Genomic DNA, 20,663 nt, shown 5'->3' with positions numbered 1-20,663 from the left:
TAAAACTCCTCTGACGTTAAACACAGCCGGGGTGTACTTTAATTATCAGCCTGACGCATCCACCACATCTGCGCACAGACATGTATTTGTCACAAATGTGTTCACACATTCCAGGACAAAAGTCTGATGTACTGGTTTAAAGTCACAACCTGTCCTCTGTGGATCTGCCTGTCTGGCTGACAGCCTTCTGTCTGTCTGCCTGTCGGGGCTCTCAGCATGTCGGCCTGTGTCGGTCTGTCGTTCTTCATATCTTTGAACCTGACTGTCCACATACCTACTTATATCTGTCCTGCCAGTGCAAAGTACTTTACTTACTTACCGTTTGCGTATTCTGTAGCTGTTTGTTATATACTGCGGGCAATAGGACAGGCAAAAAGTGAACGCTGAATGTGTGTGTCCATTATTCATTTGTTTGTTTTATTATTGCATTTTTTTCTCTTATCTTTTTCTATATTTTTCTATCAATTCCCCAAACATATTATCCACATTTCTTCCAGTTGTATGACATGCTTTTAATGTCCATGAACAATTGATTTGAATGTTTTCTTTGAATAATTTTTTTTTTTAATTTTTTTTTTAAAGATTTTGTATCTTATACTTTATAGTTAATCAAACAGCCCGAAGTAGCATTAGAAATATCATGTTTCCACATTGGCTGTACCTTTTGTGTTGCACTGGCTGTATTTTCACCCCGTCTCTCACTTTGTTCCTGCCTACAGAATGAACTTATCGAAGGGGCCATTGGTGAACAGCAGCAGTGACGATAACTCCAAGTCAACCTATAGTAAATGCGGCGCTGGCGCCTGGAGGATGCACCAGAGCTACGATCCACTGGAGGCCAACCACATGAGAGACGCACATGCCCTCTACAACCCCAGGTAAGACGGAATGAAGAGTGGACCAAAGACACACAAAAAGGAAGGAAAAGAGCAAAAAAACGTAGAAGAAGAAGAATCTAGGAAACAGTTCGGTTCAGTTTTACACAAAAGCCACACTTGACCTCTATAAACCCCAGATGAAAAAGAAAGGAAAGGCAAGCACTTTGAAGCATCAAAAGCCAGTGTTTTTAGTAGTCCGTCTGTACGTGTGTGTGTGTGTGTGTGTGTGTGTGTGTGTGTGTGTGTGTGTGTGTGTGTGTGTGTGTGAGAGTGTGTGTGTGTGGGTGAGAGAGAGAGAGAGAAAGAGATTTCAGTTTAAAAAATCCCCCACTCTGAGTTCATAGAGTGACTGCTAAGATTCTATATCATGACAAATGTTGATATTTCTGATTATCAGTGAAATAATTGGAAATAAACTGGGCCTCCATGGTGAGGCCCAGTCTAAAATTTAAGGTTTCACTGTAATTGGTGTACGTGTTAAACATTTGCAAAGCAATTTTTACTTGTGACTGTGTTATAAAGATTAAAAAATCATAGCAAAGACAAGAGAAAATATGTTATTTTCTGCCTCATAATAATATTTGTTGTGTGTGTTGTGTGTGTGTGTGTGTGTGTGTGTGTGTGTGTGTGTGTGTGTGTGTGTGTGTATAGTGCACTACCCCACCTCCCCCAAAACAATCATTTTTATAAAGGCCATAATGACTATAATGTTTTAAAATGTTATGTTGAAAAATGTGGGATGCACAAGGCTACCTGTTTCATCTGCATATATGCCCATTTAAAATGATCACATTTTATTACAATGCAAATACATTAAAGTACCATATGTGTATTACTGAGCATTAACATGCGTTTCATGGAGCGGAAGACATGATAACTAGTTGCCTATAAGTATTGTAATAGTGCAAAATAGGCGGCGGCGGCGGCGACTCCGACACAAACACCTAAAGCTGTGGTTCTCAAACGTTTTCTGTAAATAACATAATTGTGTGACTCATCTGTGCTTTTATAAATAACAGAATAAAGACAATTGCAATCACTTTCAAGTAAATCAGATTGCCCCATCAGACAATGTTTTGTGTAAGTTCTATCTGTGCAAAAAATTACTCATATTTAGTTACTACTAAATAGCTCATTGTGGAAAACAATAAGCTTTTAATTTTTTTTGCCAAACAAAACAGAATGAGTGCAGATATGTGAGCCATCAGGTTATATCAGTATATGGTAGAAGACCCGAGCACCGTGGTTCGTTTTACCTGGAGCAGCCGCTGCTCCTCACAGGAGAGCTGCTGTTGCATCTTCACCCTGGGAGCGTTTAAAACGCAGATATAGCGGTCTACTTTTCACGCGACATATTTTTCGACGCTCTCTGTCCGCTGGTGTGTGTGCTCAGCGCTCACCTATGTGCGCGCGCACGTATCTGTGGGCAACGGGGCGGAGAGGTTTTTTGTGTGTGTGTTTTTGAACGATGACAAGCCGGAGTGAAAACAAACCAAAATGAAATAGTAACGAGGCTATTTTTAAAATGTAGGGAGTAGAAAGTACAGATATTTGCGTGAAAATGTAAGGAGTAGAAGTAAAAAGTCATCTGAAAAATAAATACTCCAGTAAAGTATAGATACCCAACATTTCTACTTAAGTAAGGTAAGAAGTATTTGTACTTCGTTACTTGACACCTCTGGTTTTACTCAGTGTTCCAAGACAAATGTATTATTTTTTAAATGATGTACTCATACTGTGACATGTTTTTTTCTTCACCTATAGCACCGTCTTTGTTTTGTTATATTTTTACAGTATATATAGGCCATCAAAAGAAGGCGAGATTCAACATCTGGCTCAAGGACACTTCAGTAGTGCAAATGCATCGCAGCACAAAGACTTTAACTCATATCATTTGGTTGAAGGACGGTCACTATTAACATAACATTAATCCCCTATTCCATCTGCATTTGCAGCAAAGCATGAGAAGTTTAAACTAAAGGTACATTTGTTAAGTTCTCAGGTGAAAAATTGTTCTACCTTTGTGTTTTTTGAGGCAGGTGAAACTAAGGGCCACCTTAGTCCATTTTTAGAACATAAACTGTAAATATGCTGCTTGTTTCATGTTACAACACAGCAAATGTGTGACGCATTACACACAGACAGACTTCCACTCTCTCCATATTCCTCCTCCCACTAACTTCCTCTCTCTGTCTTTTAATCATTGAAAGTTTCACTGTATAAGAGAAAGAGCCTCATGCCCAGATTGCAAAACTGTAATTGTAAGTATGTGTTTTTTAAATGATAAGTAAAGTGCAGGCTTATCACATTCTATCTATTGTCTCACCTGAGAGTCTTGTGACCCAGCACTACCAATGATTTGACATTAGTATTTAATTAATTATATTATTTAAATACATTGTCGCAAAAACTATCTATTTATAAAATATTAAATGTGTTAAAACAGTTGCTCTGTAGAAGTTATTGGTTTGTGACTAAACAAGATAATGCTGCATGATCTCACAAACTGACATGATTATCTTGATGAACATTATTATCATGAATAATATTTTTGTTGTTGCAGCATAGAAACACTATTGATTTGACCATTGTCCACAGGCTTTTGCACAGTGTGTGTGTGTGTGTGTGTGTGTGTGTGTGTGTGTGTGTGTGTGTGTGTGTGTGTGTGTGTGTGTGTGTGTGTGTGTGTGTGTGTGATGTAGACTGGGAAGTCTTAGTCCAATAGGATTTCAGGGTTAGTCTGGGTCAAGCCAATTAGTGGTCCGGCAAGCCATTCTCACACACACTCTCAGCCAATCACCATGAGGAGTGTTACCTGCACAATGTAAGTGTGTGTATGTTGGCAAATAGTGCAGTCTGGTGATGAGACGTGTAAAGGTTTGCCAGAGGCTAGGCAGTCACGCCATGGCCCAAGTCACACATACCATTCTTGCGCACAAAGAGACACGACACACTAAACTCCACATTATTTGTGCTGCATTGATTTCACTTTTGGGGTTCAAGTTAAAACAAGCTACAGTTGAAATTGTAATTGCAAATTCAACTGCCAAAACTATGGCAGGCCTCAGATTTGACATGAAACAAATTGCAATTTGAATAACAATATTGCTGAAGTTTATGACTAAATGAAATATAGGAATGCATGTTATGTTATGATCAGAACAAAAAGCTCTTCATTGAAATTCATCCTAAACAATATGCTCACAGCAGGTCTTTTCGTCATAGTTCGGAAAGCACACATGTTACTATTATATCCAGTCCAGCAACACTGGATTTCCACTTGCAGACAGTCTTTTCACACTAAACTACTTAGTTAGGTTTAGGAAAAAATTGAGGTATGGGTTCGAAAGTTACGGGTTACTTCCTGTTTCACATGTGGTACGACCAACGACCTCAACGAGCTCCTTGAGGAAAGACTAGTGTTTTTTTTGACCCATCAACCTCCGCTCGCACTGCGTGGCTTCTTGCGGTCTTTATACTTCTGCTTACGTTGATTACATTCGCTTCCGTGAGATATCTACAAATTACAGGGCATGTTATTAGTCAGGGTGTGTGTGCAGCCTGACTAATAACATTAACAATGACTCTATTCAGTTCAAGCCATTATTAATATGATTCTTTACACCTCTGCTTTTCCTACTGTGATATGGCAACATGAAATAATCAATAAAGAGGGCCTAGTCTTTCAAAAATAAAATATGGACATTAAATCAATAAATAATTAGGTATTGAATGGTTAAGATGAAGGTACTGTAAATATCAGTCCCCTAACACATGCATGTAGACATACAGACATGCATTTTCTGTCATACTCACAAAGTAGAAGGAGAGTATTTGTAGACACACACACACACACACACACTAAATACGTCTTTGAAAAAAACTCAAATTTAAATTCTGATACAACAAAATGTATATACTTGAGCCCCAAATCCAATTTTTCAAAATGCATATAAAGGATGTCATCCATCATAAAACCCTAAGTGTTTGATTTAAGAAGTAATATAATTAAACTTTGCTTTGTTTCCAATAACCTTTGCTGAAATTAAACCTTTTTGGAATTATGATGAAATTCCTAATTTTCTTTTTATTTCATTGCAGCAACAATATTATTCCTTTTTATTTAGGCCATCAAACCATGGGAATGTGATTAATGTCAGGCAGCCATGGTGCGCTTGAATACACACACACTCACACATTGCTGTAAACTGAGCCCAATGTAATCATAATGATAAAGCAGATTGCCTTAACACACAGATGGGCCTCCCAACAGCTCTGTGTGTGTATGTGTGCGTGTGTGTACATGTGTGTAAGTGTGGACAACGCTGATTGGATTGCAGATTTATGGAAGAGGATTACTGCTAGTGCAGAGAGAGAGAGAGAGAGAGAGTGTAAGAGTGTAAGAGAGAGAGAGAGAGAGATGGTTTCAGACACTCACCTCTCATTAACTTCCACCCCCTTCAACTCAACTTGCCTTATTCTCAGTCATGGATAAACACACCGAAGCATGCACAGTCAAGTTGACGATGCAGCACCTCACTTTATATACAATGTCAAATTGATGCTAATACATTCATTTTAATATTATAATGTTTGAGGAGGAGTATGTAAATTATTGTAACTTGCAAATTTAAAGCCATGTGAAAAGCGGCAAACACAAGCAATAGTTTGACAGATACTTTGTGTCAATGAATTAAGCTGTAATACAACCAAACTTTTTAAAACCTAAACATTCCCACACTGATCAGATCAGATTAATTTGTTCGATCACTGTCACAAGTTCATGCACTAGTGCCAGTTTTTGGTTAATAAAGAAAGGGAAATAAAGAGGAAGATGTTGATGAAATACACTGAATTGTATTGGAACTTAATGGACGCTGTAGAGAAAGGAAAAAATTAAAAAAATGTAAAATAGACAGCAAGAAACAGGTCGGTCAGAAAGAGACAGAGACAGACAGGGAGGCAGAGACAGTGGGCACTCCAGCAAACCTGATTATGACTGGATGTGAATTAGATTCCCTAACAGATGGTCCAGGAGCGAGGCTGAAAGGTGCCGCAGCCAGCAGCGAGGGTAGGGAGAGGGGGAGGGTGGGCCGGAGGAAAGGGAGGAAAGAGAAGGAAGATCAGGAGAGGAGGCAAAGGGGGCGAGTGTCAACAGAAGCTGGTGACATTACAGATCAATTAAAGTGCAATAGCTATAAACATTTTGTTTGATGAATTTGGGTGATGTTCCAGCATTTTTTTCCCTTTTTATTCTACAATGTTCACTTTCTTCTTTTCACCCTCAGTACCTCTCGCGTAATGTCCCCATACAGTAAAAGTACACACACGGGCTGGATCGTTACCAGTCAGTACATTTTTATACGTTTCAGTAATTCACACAATGTGGATATGTAGACATGTTATTCCTGTTTATGTGTTGTTTTTAGAATATTGAATGCTGAAGTGAAAAGTAAGCAGTGAACTCAGCCTATTTAAGGCGGATTAAAAAAAATAAAAAATCAGATGCTGTGCATTATTGTACATACTCTAGCGCTGCTTCCCTCTCTCCCTGTGATGGATAGGTGTAAATCATCACAATCCTGTAGTGACAGCCCAATTTCCCCAAATCTGATCTGCTTAAAGAATGCAGCTTTGACACTTTACTCGCTTATGTCTCCTCTACTTTCCCATATTTCCTTTTCTCCTTTTTTCCCCACTTTTTCCCACTCTCAGATCAAGCCCCACTTTACTTCCCTCTCGCTCTCTCCCTCTTTCTGTCTCTCCTCTCTTTTGCAGCATTGCGCTCTCTGTTCCCATTCCCTCCTTGTCTGTTTCCCTCTTCCTCCCCTCTCTCTGTCTCCGTCCCATGTCACATTTGAAAGCCCTGTCATATTTACTAGAGTGGAAATCCTCTTTCACCATCTGCTTAATACAATGTGTTTTTAATCCGATGGGGGATATTTTGTTTTTTTTAGACACTTTTTATTATTGTACCTCTGCGCAATATCATTTGAGACGGTGCCTTGGTTTCTACCTGTCTGAGTATGAGAGAGAGAGAGAGTGAAGGAGAGTGAATGTGTATATGGACAATTGTGTGTGTGTGTGTGTGTGTGTGTGTGTGTGTGTGTGTGTGTGTGTGTGTGTGTGTGTGTGTGTGTGTGTGTGTGTGTGCGTGCGTGCGTGCGTGCGTGCGTGCGTGCGTGTGTGTGGCAAGTGACGGTAAGTGTTTAGAAGGGCTGTTGCACCCCAAATGCATCGAGATAACACTGCTTATCCACACACACATAGAAAGAGGGACGAACACTAACCTTGATCAATGACCTTTCCTTTATTAAGGAACCAGCCAACAATGAACAACCCTTACAACCCTGCACAGCCATTACATGCCATATCCTGTAAATACGCAGTAGGAATGGGTTATTTCAAAACAAATTAGATGTTTATGTATAATTATAATTACTACATCATTTCATAAAAAAAGAAGGATTAGTAATTTCAGATTTTGGCACGTGCAGGGTTTTGTATCAAATATTTACCTAATGGAAGGATGGATTCAATAATTGAAATTGATTTACACCCTTTAGCCTTTCCAGTACAAGTACAAGGTATGCAGTTTAGTCTGCCAAGTCCCAAAACAGATCTGATTTAGACATCTAATTTGTAGTAATTTAACTATTTGATTATTTTGTATATAAATAGTTGACACACTAACTGTAAACTGTACTCGTGATATGCAGCATACGGGATGGAGCTGAGCCGTTTTAGAGGTTTATAGCACTGTTCTTACAGTAGACAACCACCCTTACAAACACAATGACACACAACAGATAAAAAAGACAGAAAGAGAGAGAGACAAAGAGAGTGGTAAGGAGAGAGAGAGACATGGTGACAAAGATAGTGCCTGGCAGCAACACACTAATCAGCCACTGCTCCGCAAGAAAATGACCTAAATCATCAAGATTCCCATCTGACACACACACACACACACACACACACACACACACACACACACACACACACACACACACACACACACACAGCACTGCCTTCACATGTTTTCCTGAACAAGCTCATATCTTTCCACTTAAATAACTACACATACACAGTCAGACTCTCAAATCTAAATCATCCTTTCCACAGACCAGGGGAGACTTTGAGAGGAAAAGGAATTACCTTAAAAATTTGGAATATAATCACCTTTTATGAGAAGAGAAGAGACGAGAGCAGTCCAGAAAAATATAAGAGAGGAGAATTAAACAGTTTTATGAACCCGCTATATGATGACGAAAGACATATGAAATGTATTGATATCACCAGACTCAACATGATATTCCTAAATAGTTTGCAGTGTGCAGTTTGGAGAGCACATAATTCTTAATCAATCATGTTTGGTCGAGCCTGCCCTGTGTGTGCTGTCTCCCACTGTTTATCCATTCACATCTAGAGAGGGTATGTGTATGTGTGAACTTTATAAACTCCAGGGTGCATCATAACAGCTTTAGCCCCACTAGTGTGCCTCTGTAAGTCTTACCCAATTCATTTCACACCCCTGTATGTGTTTGTGGATAGTTGTGCACAGCAAAGGTGTCTGCAGAACTGTGTTTGTTACATTCAAATTCATACCTCGAAGGAGTCTTGGTATCTAAACACACAAACACTCAGGAATATAGACACGCACACTCACATTTCCTCTCCTCTACCGGTCTTTACAGCCTGACAGCCCATTGGGCAGAATGTGTTTTAGCCATTATCACATTGATTGCATGTAATCAGGGGTTTATTCTGCAACCAATGAAGTGAATTACAGGTTTCCTGCCCGACTAACACTGTAACAATTGATCTGCTCCCTGGTGTGAGTGTGTGTGTGGGGGGTGTAAGGTGGTGTGTATGACAGGGTGTGGATGCACGAGAAGGAGAGAAGAGAATGACTGAGTGTGTTTGTGTGTAAGAAGTAGAAACGACCAGAGAGAGAGAGATTGAGACCCAAAGAGAGCAGGATAGAGGAGGCGAGCGAGAGCTCAGTGGGAGGGAGAGTGGTTTGGATTGACTGTCGCTGTGTGAGTTTTTGTTTTTTATTTTATTCGTTTTTTTCACCCTGAAAACAACTATAATCATCGGCACACTGTGAGTCTATGGAGCTCAACTCAAACCCATGGCAACACACAGATTATTTTCTCTCTCTATTGCTCTGCCTTTTAACTATGCACACACCATACACAATGCTCATGTAAAAACACAGATTCAATAACTACTTGCCTAGAAAATGGCAAAATTCAAACGTATTTTTATTATTACATATTCCGTGTGTGTTCCAATCCAATAATTCAACTCCCAGAAAATAGAAATTCTGTTCTCGCTGTCATTATCTATCAACAACAGCCGTAACCTACTCTTTTTTAACCTGTGTGTGCATCTTACAAGTCAAGTTTAGGTGTGTGTGTGTGTGTGTGTGTGTGTGTCACCATTGCATGTATCGAACTAACAAGCTGACAAGCAGTTCAACAACCCTCCACAGATAGGAGCGCGTCGAAAAGGGAATAGAATAGAGAGAGAAATAGAGCAAAGAAATAAAAATAAACAGAGGAGTGTGAGGGCTGAAAAAGCAATTCTGTCCATTGATGAAATTGTTCTATTCATTTGACTATGGAAATGTAAATGCATTTTTTGCTCCTATTCCCCTTCTTACCCCATTCTTTAATTCAATGTATTTTCTTTTCTGTCTTCCATCCTTCCTTTACTTTCCCTCCCTCCCAAAGCCCTGCCGGTATCATCTAGATAGAATTGTGTAAGGTTTTCTCTCTCTCTCTCTTTCTCTCTCCCTCTCTCTCTTTTTGCTTATTGGACTGTGTTCTTATCAGCATCGAGAGCACAATGCTTGGTGTGATAGAAAGGTATTAGCCAACCCATGGTAGCTACATTGTCAGCACTTCTCTCTACTCTGTCTCTATTGCTACCACTTCTCTTTCCTCTCTGTTTCCCCTCTACTCTTATTCTTCTACTCATTTTTATTGCTTTTACCATGGAATCTTTTAAAATATCTATCACTGTGTATATATATATATATATATATGTATATATATATATATATATATATATATATATATATATATATATATACATATATATATGTATATATATACATATATATACGTATATATATATATACATATATATATACGTATATATATGTATATATATATATACATATATATATATATATATGTATATATATATATACACACACACAGTATATATATATTCTTAGGGTAGTAATATGCTTCATTCGTCTACACCTACATGCACTGAAGTTCGTCACGATGAAGTCAAATACAGTACATATATTTTAACAGCAGTTTTTGTGAGGATAATATTTAAGCTCTAAATGTTTGCATCTTTGCTGCACATTTGATCTCTAAATTACATGACAATTCTATATTTTAAATCATATTTTGTTTGTTTGACAATACTTTTATTCTTATGATTACATTAAACTCACCAATGTAATTGCTTATATCTAGGCATACAGACAGTAGAAGCCAGCAGGAAAGCAACATGAGTGTTTATGAACAAACTGTGAGTGTTATCTAAACCTATAATAGTGAGAGGTGAATGTTAAAATGACACCTAGGTTGTCTGTTGTATACCTTTATTTAGCTTGCAGCTACTTACATGACTTCACTTTCCTTCTCTCACCTGGGGCGGGACAGTAACAGTTTAGAGTTGTTTGAAGATCAGTCTGTATTTATGGCTGCCATCTAGCGAGGCAGTCGTACAAAGATTGTATATAATAAAAGGGTGCAAGTGCACCCAGAAACTAAAAGAGCACACAGTGAACAGCACAGAGACACTGAGGCAGAGAGTGCAGTAGTTGTTCTAATACAATGATTGTATGTTTGTCCCTGCCAGTTGTCGGAGCGCTGCATCAGCCCACCGCTCTAATGACAGCTTGTCATACTAAAATGTCCCACCTACCTTCAAAACACAAGAAGAAAAAACATTCTTCTTTCTCTCATTTTCTTTCTTTCTTTCCTAGGCATCATTTGATCATTTCTGTTGCTCTCTCTCTCTCTCTCTCTCTCTCTCTCTCTCTCTCTCTCTCTCTCTCTCTCTCTCTCACACGTCCACATATTTATCTGTTTTATGAGTTACTGTGAAATGAAAAAAAAATAGGACCAAAGAGAAAGAGAAAATGACATGGATCAAGCTGGAAATGGAGACAAGAGAAGGTGGTAATCTTTCTGTGTGTGTGTGTGTGTGTGTGTGTGTGTGTGTGTGTGTGTGTGTGTGTGTGTGTGTGTGTGTGTGTGTGTGTGTGTGTGTGTGTGTGTGTGTGTGTTATACCTCAGTCAGGGACAGGGAAATAGGCCTGCTGAATATTTGATGTCTGCAGCCACTTTTGTTCCTTTGCTCTGACTGTTAGTGAAATTTTGTCATATCTTGTTGGAGTCACAAACATAACTTATGTGTGGTCAATTTTAACAAAGGAACTGGGGCACTAATCTCTAATATATGACCCTTGGTGAATTAACTGTCTGTTCTCACTGTTATAGACTTACAGTAAACTACTCTAAAGTCATTTAATTTCAAAGAGTTGAAAAAAGAACGTGTCCACAAGTAAGCCTTTTTTTATTTGATATTTAACACGTGTACAAAACATTTTTTTATATAAACAAATACACAACAAAATTGACAGGCAAGTAAATAAGAACTTATACAGAACTTATCAAATTGGAAGAAAATGAATAATTACTTTTTTCATCACTTCCAGTCAAAGAAATGAGGGGAACAATTACTTTAAAAAAAACCTGAAATGTCGACCAACGACCCTGTTTGTGCATCAAAATGAACAGAATAGAAGGAAGAAAATGATATTCAAAACCCCTCTTTTGTAAGAGAATTAAGCAAAACAGCTAAGTCTAAAATCTGATTACTGCTTTTCTTTGCGTCTTACTGCAATCATCTCATAACACACTGCTCAAGTCTTAGAGCCCCTTGTGAAAATACAAAAAGAAACACACTCAAGCCTTTTCCTCTTTATATAAACCTCTTTAAACACCTAAAAACATACAGAATTGATAACAAAAAAATGAGACCGAACCCCTTCCCTCTCTCTGCGCACTCATCTGAAGAGCAGACAGGCACAATAAGACTGCTCTTTCAGCACTGAGCCATCGTTACACAGCGCCATAATTATACTGATAACATACATACATAAATGCATTCAACCTCTCGCTCGGCACAGCGCACTGACTGTGATTTCTTAATCTTCTTCCCTCTTCTCTCCTCTGCACGCATGTCTTCTTTTTTTATTCTTTTTATTCCTCCCCCTTCGACTGCCATTATTTTTCATTTATAAGCAGAGAGCGAGAGAGAGAGAGAGAGTGTGTGTTGGAGAAAAAGAGATGATAGAGGAAAAGAGAAACGGAGCAAAGAGGGGGAATGGAAAGGGTGAAGGAAAGAGAGATAGATGAGACTTTGAGAGAGAGAAAGAGTAAAAAAGCGCCTGAGATCTTTTGGCACTTAAACTCTTTCACTTAATGGTACTCAGAGGGATTGACGGTCGAAGGGAGGGGGCACAAAAGAGCATAAAGAGTGAAAAAGGAGAGATTAAATCATCACCATCACATCATCTACTTAAATGGCTCTACTCTCTTTTTCTGTCACCACTGTATTTTCTCTTCCTCCGCTAGAACACAGGCAATGCTGTGTGATCTCTCAACATCCCATCACTCTTTCCCACATTTACATGTATTTCTTCCTTGTTTTTTCTAGCACCTTAAATGTGTTTCGGTCTCCACTTCCTTTTCTCCACATTGATTCTCCTTTCCTTTTTAAACTCCTTTCTTCTTTCTTGATTTGTGTCCAAACCTTTCTCCCCGTCCCCTCATTTCAAACTGAAGGCCTACCTTAGCATCAGATAAACGGATTTATAGACATTGGTGAATACCACAAAGCCACGATTAATGCAGTCACTGAATTAGAGGAACTTGCATTGAGGTGAGGGGTGAAGTCGTGGTGGAAATAAAATATACAATGAAAAGGGGGGGAAAGGCCAAAGTATTGTACATTATAAATGTCATGTCACTTTATGAAAGGAAAAATAGACTCTTTCCGGAAAAGGCTTTTTTTGGCCTGGAAGTACATGTGTCGGTTTGGCTCAAGGAAGAGGACGGCTTTGTCTCAGACACATCAAAGCACATTAGAAACCAAACAATTCAGATCTGAAACTGCTGCCTGTCATTTTGTTATCATCCGTCACTGCAACTTATTTTTCTCCCTTCTGACTGCTTTGTCTGGTTGTCTGTCTGCCTACCTCTTTTCCTCTCTATATCCATTCCCCATTCCCCCACCCTTCTCTATCCCAACCGGCTCGCCATTCCATGTCAAGGCGCTGTCTGTGTTTTATGGGTCCCTGTAGAACAGGGATCTTTTACAGGCCGACTGGACTTTAGAAGCCCCTCGTTTAGCAGCATCCTGCCTTAATTAAAAACCCCTTTTGTGCTTTCTGTCTTTAACAATGAAAAGATAGAGAAGGGAGGGAGGGCAGGGTTAAAGGAATAGAGAGTGGCAATGCAAAGAGGAAGAGAGAGAGTGTGCAGGAATAGAGTAAGTGAAAAAGAGAGAGAGAGAGATGGCAGTGAATAGGAGATGATACGGAGACAGGCAGATAGATAGTAAGGTAGACAAAGGGAGGGATGTAGAGATATGGACAGAGAGAAGATTGCTGTTAATTACAACTGCCATTAACAAGACACCAGTCAGCCTCCTTAGGGAGAGGAAGAAGGAAAAGAGAGAGAGGGAGAAAGAAAGGGAAGCACAGTGGAGGAAGTGAGAGACAGTGGAGAAGAAAAATAAATGAGGTGAGGAATACAGTAATACTTCGGCACTGATTAGCAGAGATGTTTTGCCTTTTTAAACATTTTTGTATTGCATTGCTTCCTTTAGCTTCTTAAACTGTATCTGTCTGTGTGTGCTTGAGTATGTGAGTGGTTGGTGTGTATGTCAGCATCATGTTTATGTGTAAGGTTGTCTTTGGGATGATTGAGCAGCAGAGAGGCTGCTTACTGATTACCTTCATGTAGAACAAGCTGCTATTGACTGGAAAGTGACGGATGACCGTCGGCCCCCGAGCATGTGTATGTGTTTGTGTGACTGTGTGGGAGCTTCTCTGCTTCTCTATTTTACCTACGGTTCCCCTAATGAACCACAATGTATTTAGTTTTTGTATTGAACTATCTTACTCTCTTTTATTCCCTTCTCTCCCCCTCTGCACAGCTCTATCTATCACTTCTTTTAGAAAAAGAATAACAAATGTGATGGATGGATTGTGTGTGTTCATGTATGTGTGTCATTTATAGAACTTGCCCGGCTAAGTGAAAAAATACAAATCCATCATTGAAAGTGACAGTGAGGAAATACTACAACATTAGAACAAATGATTGCTATAATTGGACTTTCAAACATCGCTTTCACTGTATCTATTTTTCTTCTCCTTTAGCTCTGCCTTTTCTCTAACCCTTCCCTCTCCCGGTTTTCTCTCCTTTCTTTATAAGTATCCATCATTTTTATGACATTTTGCACCTGACATTTTTTTGTAATTCTTCTATTTGTTCCTTTTTTACTCCCTCAGGCTTCTCTGCAGAATGTCCAGTAAGGAGCGCCACCTTGAGTCCAATTGTCCGTCCTCTTATATAAAGACTGAGCCGTCTAGTCCTGCCTCCCTGACTGACAGCCTAAACCATCACTCCCCTGGTGGCTCCAGCGACGCCTCAGGCTCCTATTCGTCCACGATGAACGGCCACCCCAACGGCTTAGACTCCCCAAGCCTTTATGGCTCCAACGCAGGGCCCCTCGGTCCTGTTGGAGGCCCCGGATCAAAACGTTACGAGGACTGTTCGTCAACTATTGGCGAAGATTCACAGATAAAGTGCGAGTACATGTTGAATTCGATGCCCAAGAGGCTGTGTCTGGTGTGCGGGGACATTGCATCAGGATACCACTATGGGGTGGCATCCTGTGAGGCCTGCAAGGCCTTCTTCAAGCGCACCATCCAAGGTTGGCTTCTATTTCGACTTTCTTCTTTCTGTCTCATTGTCTGTCCACATTATTATTTGTTTAGAACTGTAGGTATTAAAATAAGCTGTGATCTATTGGGTGTTAAAGGTCAAAAACACCTCGCAACAGAAGTACACATTACAATGTTGGTTGCAGGATGTAAGTTAAAGGTGAAGAGTGTTTTCCATATTGAACCAAATGGGGTCCTTAAAAAGGGACGGGCCCTTCAGAGGAATATTGCACACATAACACCTAAAACATGAACTATGTTTTCTTCAAATGAAATGCACAGACACACACACAATGTACTTGCATGCACACCTGAGCCATTAAACTAGATCCAGGACAAAAGATAAAAGCCCCTGGCCAGATGTGAACCCAGATCTTTATGTGGTACATGTTTCTACTAAAGGAGCCACAAGGACAGCCACCAACGTCTATTTTTCTCTCTCCTTCACCATTTCTCTTTCTGTCACGCATGCACATAGACATACTCACAAATAGGTCTCCAATCAGCTTCATGCATACACGCCAACACCCAGACACGCCCCCCTTTCACCCTCAACCTTGACCTCTTCTTCATCGACAGCAAAGAATAATTTCCAGGTAGTGTTTGCATTCCTAGATCTAGCTGCTTATGCTTTACAGAAAGAGTGTTAGCTATAAGCCTGATGTCGAGGAGATAAGGTAGTGTCAGGGGGAGGTCAGAGGTTATGTCTCGGGGTCAGGAGTTCAGGTTAGGGGTTGGAGGAAAGAAGGGGTTGAGCTGTAATCCACATGATGAGAGGAGTACCAGGAATTAGGTTTAGTAATCCTTTGCCTTTGCTCATCTCTTGTTAGAGATAGAAGTAGCTCTGCATTTGCACAGGTATTTAGGCTATCCTCTCCAATTTTGTAGATATTCAATTCATAATCAACTCTCAGGTTTATCAACAATGTATTTCATTTACCCTTGCAAGCACAGGACAGGTCAGACTTACATACAACCAATTAGCCATAAAGCAAGCCAGTAAATCAGCAATTTGTTCATTGGTTCATTAATTCAACCAGTTCAAATGAAAATGCAACCATCCTAGTTCCACATACTTTAAACAAATCCACAATTTAATTATTTAATTAATTCAGTTTTATGATGATTTGTTACATTTCTTTGCACAGCAAGCACAACTGATGCCAATACGTGCTAGACGTTTTTACTTTTTTTAGGTGTAGGTTTTTGGCTCAAGATATTTTCATCCACTGTTTGTATTTATAGCAGCAGGATGGTAAAGGTACTGTAGGGTCGACGCACATTTGAGTGGAGGAAGTCATTGAATTTTATATTCATATTTTATTCGGCCCACCATGGTGGTAAACCCAGTCAGAAAGTAGGTCAACAAATGATAAACTTTTGAAGATTTGTGTTTAAGTAATAATCTTTCATGATTTGTTCATGTTTTCTCAAAGCAACTAATAGGCCCCATTAGTCAGCAGGACAGCCCTCTTGTCAGTCTGTATGCCACTTAAATAACCAAGCTACCAGTCAGCCAGCCAGCCGTCATCAATCAGTCAGTCTGTCCGTAAGTCATATCAGACAGGATTCATCTATCTGCCTTTCCATCCATCCACCTATCTGTCGCTGCTTTCTTTTGCCTCCGATAAGCAGCTTTCCCAGTAAAGCCCCAGAGAGAGACAGAGCGAGACAGGGAGATGTGAGGGGGGAGCCTTACATCCAGTAGATGGTCACCACTTCGTAGAGATGACCTGTGTGTGTTTATTATGGGATGAGATCAGGACACAGTGCAATCCTGACAAAGAGATTGGAAGCCACACATACAGAGATAAAGGCAGGGACACACACACACACACACACACACACACACACACACACACAAACACACACACACACACACACACACAAACACTAACGTATAGAAGCACATCCACACATAGACACCACCAACACACATGAATAGACAGCCACAGACATGACCTTGTAATCACTGTGTGTAAAGGTTTAACCCTTAATTATTTGCTGTTGTGTATAATAGTTGACCAATTCCAGATGTCTCATTTCATTTTGAGGGCTTGTTAAAGGTTACGTAGGTGAATATACAGTCACAGATTAAATACCAAGAGCCCAGCGAACATATAGATATGATGCCATGTTGACTGTAGAGCCTCTTCAGAGTATGACCTTGAATAGATTTAAAGCACCGCTCTGTCCCCTCTCTCTCGCGCATCCTCATTTCCCCTGTATTTGTAATCTTCCATTCTATTGTAGTGGACATGTTGCAGCTCAGGAAGGCCAGAGTATAAGGTTATGGGTCAAGACTTTGGCAATGGTAGTCACAGCACTGTTGACACGGAATGTGATGATGAAATAAAACAGCATGGGAGGCCACGTTAAAACTGGAGCAGAGGGGTGTACTGAAGAATTAGCTGGATTGGATAGTTTAAAATTAACAAAATATTTCCTGGATTTTTATTAAGAAACATTTAATCATCCAATCACAATAATCTTATACCAGCAATTTTCCAAGCTTGAATGGACAGAACTAGAATTTACTAAGAAAATCTATCAATGCAGTATTTTTGCTCCAGTATAAGTTAATGTTTGTTTGGATGCAGACCGAGCAGTCTTGGATCCAATGAAACAAATGGGTCATGACATTATCTTTGGCTACCACACAAGCCAAACTCATCCACAGATGTGTGTGTGTATTACCCCGTGTGTATGTTTGTGAGCTTGTGTTCATCCATGTAGATGAGCGCAGGTTTATGTGTACTTCTGTGCACATATGCCTGTTTGTATGCGCGGTTGTGTGCTAGTGTGTGTGTCTTGGCTGGAAAGCAGGACCAGCCTCAGATGGGCAGCGGCAAACATATTGGTATGTTTCAACCCATTAGCCAATAAAACTGCAGGTAATCACCAAAAAAAACACCTCCAGCTGGACAGGGAGGAGAGCGTGGGGTAGAAGAGGAAATGAGAAGAGAAGAGAGGAGATGAGAGTAGAATACACCAGTTTTGAAAAAACAACAAGTTGAAACAAGTAATGAGAGAAATATGAGAGAAGGGGTAGGGTATACTGGGCACATGGATGTAGGAAGGAATTAGTGGTGTGAGAGTGTGTGTGTGTGTGTGTGTGTGTGTGTGTGTGTGTGTGTGTGTGTGTGTGTGTGTGTGTGTGTGTGTGTGTGTCGCAGCATGGTGGAAGTGGCACTGGCAGCTGCTGTTTCTGTGGCGTCAGTCCAGCGACACCTGACAACCTGCATCTATCACTCCCTTATTGAGAAAGAGGGATAAAGGGGAGTGGGGAGGAGGGCAAAGTGTGGGAGAGGGAGGTATAGGGCAATGAAATGGAAAGATGAAGACAGCGATAAGGGGAAGAAAAAAGGTGGATGAGAGCAGAAGAGATGAATATGAGAAAGTTGAACAGTGCAGTGAAATTGCAGGTGGGACCGTCAAACAAGGGAGTTCTGTTAATGCTTCCTTGAAGAAAATAAGCACATTCTTCAATCGGTCAACCGTTTTAAATATCTAAATACGAGAGGCTGAACTTATGTCAAGGCAGAGTTAGATGTAAAACATCAGGAGAGGTGAAAACAAAGACAGCTCAAAGAGTATGGCAGGCAAAAGCACAAACTAACATTCATATACGCAGTCTGTCCAATGGTGGTCAATTGTCATGCAGAAGGTGGACATACATACACACACACACACACACGTACACATCTCAAAGGAGATTGCAGGGGATTTGAGGCCCTCATATATCCCCCTCACTCACAGCAACACACACACACACACACACACACACACACACACACACACACACACACACACACACACACACACACACACACACACACACACACACACATACAAACTCACGTTATACATAGGAGCCTCCAAGAACCTCTCGACTCTAAGCCCACCTCAGTGCACAATAAGACACATAAAGCCGGAAATAAAGACACACAGAGAGAGCTATGACATTCTGATGTAAACCCTTCTTTTCTAATTCCTGTCCGGTACCCCCACTCTGTAGACAGATATATATATATATGTATAGATTTGTAAGCCTACCATACCAACCTCTTTTCTGAACATGTACAATCTAATATCAAGACCATTGTTTTTACAAATATGCTGGTCACTTTAATCAACAAATGATGTGTATTATCATTATATCTGTTGTTGGACACTTCAAACAGTAACACTTAGAATGTGTAGATGTAAAAAAAAAAAAGTCTTAATAAGAGGTTTAACACATTTCGCCTTAGTGCTACAAGCCCTATTAGTGGCCTGTTTAGCTTTGCACTAACCAGGCCTTTTACCGACCATCCATTAACCCACGCAGAATATGTCATTAGCTCATTTAGTATCATCAGCATGTTACGGTTGGGTGTGAGCTAACTTGTCCCGTTAGCAGTGTCCATTAGACTATAGGGGTCCCCCTAGCATTTAGCATGTTTAGCCTTTACTTTAACTAATAAGGCCGATTAATGAGCATTGTGTTTCCCATTAAGGAGTGTTCGTGCATTTAGCCTTTTCCTAAGCTAACTACTCCCCTTAATCAGCCCAGTAATGAGAACACATCCTCTCCACAGCAGCAGTCAATAGTAATCACTGTTTACTCTGTTTCAGTGGGAGATGCATTGGCTTGCTGGGGTACTGTAGTTGTCTGGTGGGCGCGGGAGGAAGGGAACAAAGGGTTATTTTGCGTTAACAGTTTATACTATGGATAAATAAACCTTTCTGAACAAATAAAACCTGTTTGAGCAATTCTAAAATAGTCCAAACTGTCCGAACAAATCCATAACTGTGCTTGGCTTTGAACTGGGTGGAAGCAAAATACCAAGTGGAGGAAATGAGCAGAAGTATGGGGAGAGTGAAGCTGAAAATGAGAAAACAAACCAACAGAATGAAACCGAGTACAACGAAAGGGGAGAAAAACAGGAGGCAAAGTGGAGTGTTAGAAATAGGTCTCATTTAGCCACACATAACTTTAAGTGTTGAAAAATGGCAAAGACAAAGGACATGACAATATAGAAGTCGGAAGATGTAGAAAAAGACAGATTACGTAGAGAAGAAATCGTAAATCTGTGGAGATTTAAAGGTGAAAGTGGTATTAGCCACTAACACACTTTAGGTGTTTGTGGGTTTTTTTGGCAAGGGTTGTAAAGTTAATAGACTTACATCGGCTAACAATCTTAGTCTCAGCTTTGCATCAGTGCTACTGTGAGTGAACTGCAGCTTGTCACGCAACCTCAGCTTGCTTCAACCGTGATGCACATATAGTCGTGTAACACACACTTATACACACACAATTACACTGTTTTCTATGTCAGTTTTTTAAACAAAATGATAACTAATGATTTGATAGACCCTTGAGCAGTCAGATTCAAATGTGTCCATTCTTAGTAAGAGACACCCCTAGTTAATCGCGTGTCCATATGTCTATTTACAACTCATGAAGACATATACGGTGATTCCTTTGTCTTTGTGTAGTAGGATATGTCTATAAGGTTGACTGCCCACCTGTCTGTTGAAGTATCCATCTGAAATGAAACCCTTTTTCTGTCTTTCTCCTAACATGTCTACATACAGGCAACATAGAGTACAGCTGTCCAGCCACCAACGAGTGCGAGATCACCAAGAGGAGACGCAAGTCGTGCCAGGCCTGCCGCTTCATGAAGTGTCTGACTGTGGGCATGCTGAGGGAGGGTAAGGGAAAAGGTCTCTTCCTTGTCTTTCTCTGTTAAGTG

General features: G+C 40.1%; 1 protein-coding gene across 7 annotated transcripts in view; it reads left to right on the top strand.

The window, feature by feature from the left end:
• Nucleotides 1–20,663, top strand: part of esrrga (estrogen-related receptor gamma a) — a gene marked incomplete at both ends in the record, with an annotated part of 69,510 nt that overhangs the window by 9,977 nt on the left and 38,870 nt on the right. Inside the window, 3 exons of one of the 7 annotated variants that reach the window (XM_079217308.1) lie at nt 720–878; nt 14,491–14,915; nt 20,506–20,622. In XM_079217308.1, the coding sequence (XP_079073434.1) occupies nt 720–878; nt 14,491–14,915; nt 20,506–20,622 (701 nt within the window). Of the gene's footprint in view, nt 1–719; nt 879–14,490; nt 14,958–20,505; nt 20,635–20,663 lie in introns of those variants that run through there. The other 6 variants (XM_079217307.1, XM_079217312.1, XM_079217309.1 and 3 more) reach the window with 6 other exon arrangements.

Source organism: Taurulus bubalis (genome assembly GCF_910589615.1).
Source record: "Taurulus bubalis genome assembly, chromosome: 4".
Lineage (NCBI taxonomy): Eukaryota > Metazoa > Chordata > Actinopteri > Perciformes > Cottidae > Taurulus > Taurulus bubalis.
Note: the sequence above shows the minus strand (reverse complement) of the source record. Positions and strands in the feature narration are given on the sequence as shown.